We start from the raw sequence: 10,764 nt of genomic DNA, 5'->3' as shown, positions 1-10,764 counted from the left end.
CGCGCCGGTGACGCGTTGCCTTCCGAAGGTGGCGATCGACACGACGATCACTGTGCGATAGATCGATCGTTGCAACGACAATACCTCGAATAACGAGAGGAGGAAGAGGAAGAAAGCAGGCGAGCGGAGAATGACACACGAATGGCGTTACGTCGCGTCGTCGTCGGTCGACAACGCGTGAGTTTCTCGCCGGAAAGAGAGTGAAGTTAGCCGCGTATCGCGCGAAACGCACAAACGGACGGAAGAAGGCAGTGCAGCGCGCGGAGGAAGGAGGAGAGGGCTCGTCGAAGACGACCAAGACGCACCGGGCACTCGATTTCAACAGCTCGCGATAAACAGGCGTCGCGAGCGGGTGCGCGCCCGCGTGCGCGCGGGCCCGTGGCCCTCGTGTCGTATCGTGTCGTGTCGTGTCGTGTCGTGTCGTGTCGTGTCGTGTGTCCCGTCAAGCGGACAAATGCGACGTGAAGTTTGTCATAGGTCGCCGTAAGGTCGAAGCAACCGTGCTCCGAAATCCCGAATTCCACCGCAGAGTTTTCCGACGGTCTTTTAAACTCTTCCCTCGGGCGTTTTCGTGCACGCGGCGACCTCTGGGAGGCGCTCTACGGGGAATCGTTGAAAAAAAGGTAAACAGTTAGTCGACCGGGGAGAAAGAAAGAAAAAAAGAAAGAGAGAGAGAGAGAGAGAGAAAGACAAACGCAGCGTCGAGTTCGACGAGTTTCAATCTTGGCGCAAGGTCGCACCGGCACGGCGCGGGGTGTTTACGTTTTAATATCGCGTTCGTGAAGACGTTACTCAACTGGCGACGGCCGCACTGTTATCACGAGTGTCCACGCTCGGGCAGACAGCGATTAACGCGAGCGGCGACGTCGAGGACGCTCTCCGCTTCGAAGAGGTACTTCTGCTCGCAGTGTGATAGCTAACCTGTCGGGTGTGCGCGAGATCCAGAGACTTTAGTATACGTACGCGCGAATACTCAGTGATCGTTGATGATCGTTCTCGCGCGGGACGGACGTTGTCGCGAAGCCGGAGCGTTGTCGTAGTGCGCGAGCGCGGCGTGTACCGCGGTGATACCGCGCGCTCCGCGGTGCAGTGAAATCATCGGCGGTGAGGTGTATGTCGCGCAGCGCGTGTCGTGCCCGTATCGCGGAAAAGTAAACGGAAGGAAGGAAGGAAGGAAGAACCGAGAGAAAGAGGAGCGTGACGTGTGACCGAGAGTGAATTATTCGCTTGGAACTTGGGTGCGAGCTTGGCAGCTCGGAAGAGAGAAGATAGGGGGAAGAAATACGCGGTGATAATCTGTAGGCTATTCGATGTATCCCTGGTACCGGGACAGCGTCGCGGCTGCGGCGGCAGCTGGCCTCGGCGGGCCGGTTGGCGTCGTGGGCTCCGGATTCTGCTCCACTGGACCCGGCCAGGGTGCCACTACTATAAAGACTGAGAGCGGATACTCGGACTGCATGCTCGCCCTCGACTATGTCCAGAGTAAGGTAAGGGAATACGGTTTATCTTCGTTTTCTTCCGCGTTTTGCACGCTCGGATTTCCGAGGTCTCTCGCCAAAGTTCAAGAGAGACTTTGGATTCTTTAGGCCTGATGTTTGTAATCCTTGTAACGTTTAAACGCACCTGTTTGCACGCCTTATTCTGTTCAAGTACAGAAATCGTACATAACGATATTAACGCGAGATGATTTTATACGTTCTACGACACATGCACGTTGAAAACACGGAGCATCGTTCCGGAAATCTTCAGCTTTTAATATTGACTACGTTCGGCATAAAAAAATTAACAACTTTGCAACTGTTGTAAAATTCTTTAATATGATTGATTTATATATTTAGATCCAACGAGGAACTAACAGCAAAACCAATTATATGAATGAATTTTACAACCGTTGTAAAATTGCTTTTTCTGCAGCCGTTATTTAACCCTTCGTGGATACATCTCCTGAGAATTTTATGTTGGTCACACAGGGGGCAAAATGACCCCCAACATTTTAATTGATTGCCGTATTTACAGCTTTTGTTAAAATCAAAAAAATTACTGAATATACGTTAAACATTATAGATTATAGAAATGCGGTGGCTTTTTAAAGTTTTTAACATATTTAAAAAAAAAGGTACAAAAAGGATATTTTAAACTTTGGATAAATGGCAGTTTAAGTTTTGTTTTAAAAAAAGACCTTAGAAATATAAAACTTCATGCCTTTTTGGATCCCAGGTGACCACGAAGGGTGGTTAAGCTGCATTCAGAAATTTCACTCGAATGCACCCAGACATCATTTTATTCTTGTTCTCATTGTTAAATTTATATATCAAATTGTATCCAATTTAAATTATTTTCAATCATTTCTATAGATCGCCGTTGCTTCTACTCACTATATCGTTAATTTAACTAAAATAATAAAGTTAAACAATTTCACACACACACTCAAGAAAATGTATTAAATTTAACTCAAATTCAATTTATTATTTAATAAACGCATACGTTAATATGAACGTTGTTTACTTGAAAATAACTACAATAATAGAGTAATTTATATTTTGACACATGGAAGTTAGTAATAACATGTTATTTAAATCTCAAAGGATTGAGTTGCCATTGCTTCTTTGATATCTAATATTGTTCAATGAATGTTAAATAAACATAAAATGATATGTTGATGCACTCTGGCGAAATTTGTGAAAGCAGTCTTAATTCTAAGCGATATTAATTCGTAATTGGAATATATGGCTCCTAACGACCCTGGAATATTTTCCTAATTTTTAAATAGTGTAATAATTTGGAATAATTTTATGTTTCACAATCTTATTTTTTACACTTTTGTTTTATTCAAGTAGACTAATTAGTGTATTACATATATGCCAAGTTTAAGTGTTGTAATTTTTTATATAGTTGAAAATTTTAATATTTCTAAAATTAATAACAATAAGTTCCAAGAACCAATATGTTCCTTTAGCAAAAGGAAAACGTTTTCCTGTTACGGGTTAATGTTCGAAATCAGAAATTATACGAAAAATCAAAGACATACGGGATGAAAGAGTCAAATTGTAGATTCGTGATTTGAGAATTTTAAGATTCATCGTTTTTCAGATCGTTTCAGTTTCGGATTAGAATTACAATATTAAAAAAAGGAAGTGTTTAATTTTTTATGATAAATTTGTGATGAAGTTTAATGCTCTCATTTATCTGAATAAGCAGGATTTAGAAACAAATAATATCTTAATAATAATAGATTTTTAATTCCAATAATAATAAGTAAATTTTTGCAAACTTGATGTTGTGAATAAAAAATTAATTAATCATCTTCTTAAAATTTAACGATAAATTAATTCAGATGCCGCAATAAAAATTTTACTCCAGATTTATAATTGTTGACGTACAAAATTTTTAACATTATAAATTTGCGATAAACGCTGATTCGTCATCAGATATTCGCTGATTGTATTTGTAATATCGTAAAATTTGACAGTGACAGACAAATAGTAAAATTGTAATATTGTTTGGAGACTGAAGCGATGAAACTATTAAAACTTCAGGTAGTAAAAAATATATTTCTTTTACGAAATAATTGTCACGGCGCGACGACAAAGAATGCTTCATTTTGGGTATTGTCGTCAATGCTTTAATCCCGCTTCCCCATTGTTTGTTACCGATCGTATAGTGCGGCATTTCTCCTTTTTGACATTTATACGACGACGGATAAATGACGCAAAATGTGGTCGCCTCTTGTCAAGAATCCTCGGTAGGGATGCCACAAGACGAGATCAAACGAGATTTTCGGTTTTATCTCGAAAACAATCTTGAAATGTATATTCTTATCTTAATCCCGAACTCGGAAATCTTATCTCATCTCGAAAATTCTCAAAAATTTTTACAATTTAAATAAGACAATCGCAGCCGCGCAATCAAATCGCTGCGCGCTGATAACGTTGGTTACAACGATGATCCTTTGTTTTCCGAACTATCAACGTCGCAGCGTCGCGTTCCCGCAGTATTTTTCCTATGGGCTGCGTTCAGGAATTACACCCAGATAACTCTAAGCTATAAATTACGTATATTATAACAAAAATGCACCCTAGAGTTATCTAGGCATAATTCCTGAACGCAGCCATGGTGTTAGACTGCTATACACAGACGTCGAAAATCAGTATTTAGCAAACTGCGGGAATATAGCGTTTTACATGGCTATGAAAAGAATTGCTACTTATTACATTGACAAAAAAATCGATTCAATTGACAGTAGTTTTATTTTATCTTCACTCCTATATTTTTTCTGGCTTTGCGATATAAATCCTAGCGTAATCCTAGCATAATCCTGTAAAAAAATACCGAAATTATCTTATATTTATTATTTAAAATTTGAAAATTTTAAACTTGTTCAAACTTGAAACTTTCATCTTAAATTGTTGGAGTAACTGCAGTAACTTATGAACTTTTCTAAAAATGCCTAACAAGTTTCCAAAAAATTAGTTTATGAAAGTATTCAAATACATTTTTAATAGTTTGACTTTTTCGAAATTAAAATTTGTTTTCTCCTATCATTTTCATAATTTCTATCAGCCCGGAAAGATTTTACAAAAGAATAAAATAATTTCTATAATTTTTCGAGACTCGAGAATCTTATCTTTTCTCGCCTCGAATTTCGAGATCGAAACAAGATTTTTGTGGAGAGTTTGAAGACAAGACAAGATTTTCAAGAATCTTGAGGCTAAAAATCTTGTCCTTAAGCTCTACAAAAATCTTGTCTCGAAATTTGGGGCGAGACAAGACAAGATTTTAAAAGTTTCGAACCTTGATAACATCCCTAACCTTCGGAATGTAAAATTCTTGTAAGACTATTCAGAGAATTTATACATAAATAGGTTGTAACATTGATTGTTGCTGTAATCCAGATCAAATTTCTGAGGACTCATTGTACAAAAATTTGAATTAAATTCTAACACATAGATTCTAGAATTTGTCTAACGTGTTGGCATTGATTTTTGGCACTGATACAAACTTGTATCAAAACGAATGTGTAATAAACATGATAAATGATTTGCGCAATTTTTCCGCAGCGAATAGACAATTATTTCGAGGAGTGTTTGTTATTTAGGTTTTAAAAAATATTTTCTTTTAAGCTGCACTAGTTGCTATCAAATTTTTATGAATTTACATTCAGACTAATATAAATTATAAAACGTTCAGATAAAATATGTTTAAAAATAGTAATTTTAATATGACAGTTAATGTAGATAATTTTGATTGTCTCGTTTGACCAGTTGTCTATTATAGTATTATTATTCATTTCATATTTTATGTTTGTAACAAAATAATGACGTTTACACGCTGGTATTTCATCTTCTAATCACTGGAAAAAAAGAGAAGAAAGAAAGGAAAAAAAATAGACATTTCCTAATTTGCATAAGAAAGAATACAAATGCGACATTATTTATGAAATCAATATTAATTCACATTTGCATGAAAAATTAGTTTCGTTTGACGATATCATTTTACGTTTAGCAACTAATAAATTTTTTTTTATTTAATTATAATTTGCAATTTGAATAATTTGTCATTAATTGTGCGGTATTTTGTGTATCTATTTTAGATTGAACTAATATCTGAATGGTCAATTATCAGATGTATGATAAATCCTGTATTTGATACTGTTGTCGTGAAGCATAAAAACTTGGAGCAACTTCTTTCTTTTTTGCGGCTGTTGATTATACTCATAGCCGGCACAATAATAACGTCATAAGATACTCGTAGATGAAGATTAATACCTGGATAATCGTACGGTAGCAATGAACTTGATATTTCAAAAGAGAATTACTACAATCGCGTTACACCAATTTTCACATGTCATTTGCTTGGAACGAACATTCGCGAATCTCTGTACGTTTTTTTAAAACTATTTCTTCTTCCTATGAAATTTATATTGAGTAATAATATTTTGAATATTTTTTAATTATTATGATTAATATTTTTTGTAATGATGCACGTGCAACACACACTGCTTTAATAAAAAAATGCAGCCTTTATTCGAATGAATTCGATGTCAATTTCAAACGTTTGAATTTGGTGTTGCACTTTTTTTTGTTCACCGACGGCGAGCGAGAAATTGGCATTTAAGAATGATCTTATATCAAAGAAAATTTAATTTTTAATGATATAGGAAGAGAGTAATTACTGGGTAACTTCCTAAAAGCAGCAGTTTCCGAAAGTTAAATCGAAATAAGTGAGAATTCTAATTTAACATCTGATTCGTCTTCCAATCCATTTACTTACTTCGTTTTATACTGATTTGCCTCGTTTCACTTAGTATTGCCTTCTTCTTGGATTCAGATGGAGAGTTAATCGTAATGAATTATCGCGTTAATCTTTCGATTTGCTTCGTATATTTTCTTGCGAACATTGTAGACGGCGCGTAAGAAATACCGACGAACTCGTGCCGCGGCTAAATCGACAAGAAGGCCATCCGACGTATCAACTTGTGAAAATGATTTGCACATAAAAAACACTGAGCTTATACTATCAAGCGATCTGAAAACAACAATAAAGCGTCATTGACCTCAACGATAACTTTCAAATTTCTCATTTCGAAGATTTTTCTGCGTTAAGTTAATAATTCGCAATTATCACGATGGTAATAATTTAGTATCATCCTACAATATCAAAGTATATATAGAAGAAAAAATTCAGTTTTCAAAATTTTTATTTTGAAAATAGCAAAAGAATTCATGTTCCAAACAGTGTGATAACTATAAGTGGATTTAACTATAAATGGCTTTTTTTTCTGATGGATGATATAAACGCATTTTTCTCGGTTCTGAACATGTAATAACATTGGAGTGGGACGTAATGTACAATCATATGTGAACGCTCGTTTTTGACAACACACGGCTTGATAGCGAATTACCTTCGGCGCCGCGAGCGATATCATTATGTGCTATATACGATTTTATCGTTCTTCTCAATTGCACTACTCGCGAGCCGTAAAATCGCGGAATAAAGTACTTACGATTTGCAATTACATATTCACGATTGTCATCTTCGTGTAATTTTCATGTATTAACTTCGCTAATATACACAGTTTTATGCAAATAATTGAGAAAGCTCTTTCGAAACTATTCTCGACGAAAACACGGTGAATTTATTCGATATAATCACACCCGATCTAATCACAAAATTCCATGCATTACACTTTGCGAAGCTTTTTTAAATTATTATTATACGTTCAATGGTAATCGTTTAATAACTACCTAACGTACGGTGGCTGTTAATTATTAACGACGGCAATTAAGTGGAGTGTTGACGACTCGGCGTCCATTAACGGGTGATTAAGATCTAGGTTCGATTATAATTTCTAGCAATTAGTCGTACGATGTATGTAAATAACATCAGCTTTTGCACTGATTTTTTCATACTATTACTTTGCTGCTCTTTAGTATTTATCAATGTAATTTTCTGCACGTCATTTTTAATATATTTTTTTTTATTGAATTACATATGGGGTGATTGATATGATTAAGTGATATGAGAAGGTAAAAATTGATGAAAACGATTATAACAAGAATCTATCTTCCTTAATTTTACTTAAACAAATAATTGAGTAATTGTTTCAAGAATAACTCAATAAATTTTACTGAAAAAAATTTATTAAATCATATTACATATTTCTTTGAATAGTATTAAGTAAACGTTTGTTTATAGTAAATATTTACTCATTAATAAGATAGTTAAATCAAATTAATGATTTTTGTATAAGATAAATTATTTATCTAATCTACTATGTATCTTATTTACTAAATGTAAACATATATTTATTATAAATATATGTTTACATTTAGTAAATATTTATTTAAAACTATTCAAACAAATATTTAGTATTTTTCAATGCATACAATACAGCAATTCGACATATTGTCCTTTGCAGTAATAAATTCCTTCAATTTTTTATTTTATAACATTTGCTTTATTTATTTAGCAAAAAAATAATATTTTTGGTTTACACGTTCACATGCTAATTTTAGATTTGCATGGATTGTTTAATTACTGTCTTATTAAATCCTAACGTGATAGACAGATAAAATTCAATCCTGATGCAAGTGTGCAAATGTCGGTAGATAATTTATAGCGTGTCCACGTGATTCGCCATAATCAGAAGGAAACTCTCGAGAGTCCGTTCCGCGATTTAACGAACCACGTCGTATTGTTGGTACGTTGTTACCAATAATTATCGGGCCATCGAGCGGTTTTTTGCCACGGGTCGATTACCACTCGCCGCCGGGTCACCATCCAATCCGACGACTTTCGTTCGACGTGTGCGGAATAGATTTTCCTGCGCGATGTCGGTCAGTAAATTAATGGCCGGGCGAAATTAATATCGCGCGCGCAACATATAATTGTCCCGGCAATCAACTCGTTTAATTATGTATATTATATGTCCCATACGCGACGGGAGGCTCTTCGTCACTCTTTGTTGCTGCGTACAGTCTCTTTACATTTTCCCGCAATAATTATTTCCGAGCGTGAGCGCGCGAATGATGCGCATTCGACGCGAATAAATTACCGGGAAAGCGCGACGACAGCTGATTATAAAAATGATTACGGCGTATATGCGAAAGGCCATGGAGCCGTGACTAATTACCTCCCCGACAGGGAAATCACCGTCGCGATCTGGAAATCAATTCGGGTTTCTCATGTGCTTATGATGATAATACCTTCCATTGATATCTAAATGTTTCCCTTTTGAGGAATGCATCGATGCGTACATCACTACCTCTTTCTCTTTCTCTTTTTATAAATGTTATGCTATTTTAGTTTGGCCCTTTCACTTCGGGTTCAACACTGCTCTTTTTCCCTGTTAAGAAATACGAGGCAAGAAAACCGGCAATTCTTATACTTTGCATGCCGGTGACGTGGATTTACGTATCCTACGCCCTCGCGATGAAGCCAAGTAAAGTTAATCTATCTCTTCTACTATATCTCGTGCTAGTTTATGTTACTATATCAATATTAAAAAATTTCTGGGAATTATACGAGAAAAATTTTTCAAGTATAAACTGTATAATTAAGAATATTTGGCGATACTGTATAACACAAAAAAAAAATAAAAGTAAAATATAATGAAAATATATTATGCCAAATGTAACTATTATAAAATATAGAAAGTTGCGTACGTTAAGTTTTTCTATTTAGGAATTATTCTTGGACATTAAAAGGGCTAAAATATAATTAAAGTTTTATTATTTAGCCGTTAATAAATAATAATACTCTCTGTACGTCTAAAATTTCCTTTTTTATTATGTATTTCTCGATTTTTTGTTGTTGCTTTGATTCCATTGAACGTTGAGGGAACGGCTTCTTTCAATATACAAGATTTCACTCGAAAACTGCATTGTAACGTTACATGCTTCGATTGGCTATTTAACGGGATTGTCTTGTTGATTGAATTCGCTAGATATAAACGTAAATAGGATAAAAAAAAAACTGTCGCTTGGTGTTCGGCACTAGTAGCAGCGCGACGGCGGTTTATACTTCTTGTCCGCTTGAACGTGGAAACGGAGATGGTTCCATAAAGACCGAACGAAAGAGAACTTCATTGGCTCCTCTCGACCATTGGCAAAAACGCTCTGAAAGTGTAACGTGCAACCGATTTCCCCTTCGTCTCGTCTCACCACTTTTCCACGTAGCCACCATAAGTACCGCGGTTCGTTCTTTGCAGATCGAGTGGAACGATGCTACTGTTTCGCGGGTAAAATCGTACGTGTCTAAATATGCGAAATCGCTATTGTCATTAACATCTTATTTTATTTATTTGTTTCTTCGATCTCTAGTTTTTTATACGTATATACAAAAACAATTTTGATTAGGATTTTTTAATTAGATTAATTCTGTGTCAATTATTTAATAATTATTCCTAATTTTTTGGCATTTTTTAAATGAAATATAAATAATTAATCTTTGCAGTAATAATTATTTGTAGCGCTGATTTCACACGTTGACAAATATAATTTATATTATGTTTTAGTAAAATACAAAAAACTATGTTTTCTCCCACCTTCATATTTGTACTTTGAAACTATAATAGCTATTTTTGTACTCTTTTTAATTATGACAAACTTTTTTATCGTCGTAAGAATCCATCTTTCCAAAAGCTCGCGAAACTCGTGCGGCGATGCGCGCTGCGAAAAGAAACAATCAGGATCGCTGACTCGATTCTCATAATTCGGAATGAAATTAACTGGCCGTGTTGATTTTTCCGCTTGGAAAGCCAACGACCGTTACGAGGGGCGGCTCGTTCAACTAAGAAAAACATTATGCTTCTGGTGAGTCGAAAATACACGCAAGGAGTTCTCTTGCGACGAATTGTAAAAATTTGTTTTATGACTTTATAAAGATAGGTGGAAATATATCGCAGATATCGTAGGTAGATATTTCTAACATTGCTGTAACATTGAGGGATGATGTGACAAAGATAGCCATGAGTGATCTTAGACCTTAGAGTGACCAACGAGATCGCCAACGAGAAAATTGGCAGCTGTTATTTACCTAGACAGGTATTATTTGATAACGATTCTATATAATGGTTAATAATTCTATGTAGAAAAAAAATTGCGGCATAAATCTAATTCAGCCAATTATTAAAGGAAATGAATGAAGGAATGAAACTTTACATTTGATAAATGCTTTGATTCTTGAGTTAATACTAAATTACTATAATTAAGTATATACCTAAATTCATTAGCGTTGTTAACGATATGCATGTCCGTTTTACAA

The 10,764-nt window shown here is 35.4% G+C and overlaps 1 protein-coding gene across 1 annotated transcript in view; it reads left to right on the top strand.

Moving 5' to 3' along the window:
- The first annotated feature begins 331 nt into the window (after positions 1–331).
- LOC108769253 (zinc finger protein rotund) overlaps positions 332–10,764 on the top strand; it is a 160,654-nt gene continuing 150,221 nt past the window's right edge. The window contains exon 1 of the mRNA XM_018520131.1: positions 332–1,487. Coding sequence (XP_018375633.1) covers positions 1,311–1,487 — 177 coding nt within the window. The 5' untranslated portion in view covers positions 332–1,310. The remainder of the gene's footprint in view (positions 1,488–10,764) is intronic.

Source organism: Trachymyrmex cornetzi, unplaced genomic scaffold (assembly GCF_001594075.2).
Source record: "Trachymyrmex cornetzi isolate Tcor2-1 unplaced genomic scaffold, Tcor1.1 scaffold88, whole genome shotgun sequence".
In the NCBI taxonomy this organism is placed as follows: Eukaryota; Metazoa; Arthropoda; class Insecta; order Hymenoptera; family Formicidae; genus Trachymyrmex; species Trachymyrmex cornetzi.
Note: the sequence above shows the minus strand (reverse complement) of the source record. Positions and strands in the feature narration are given on the sequence as shown.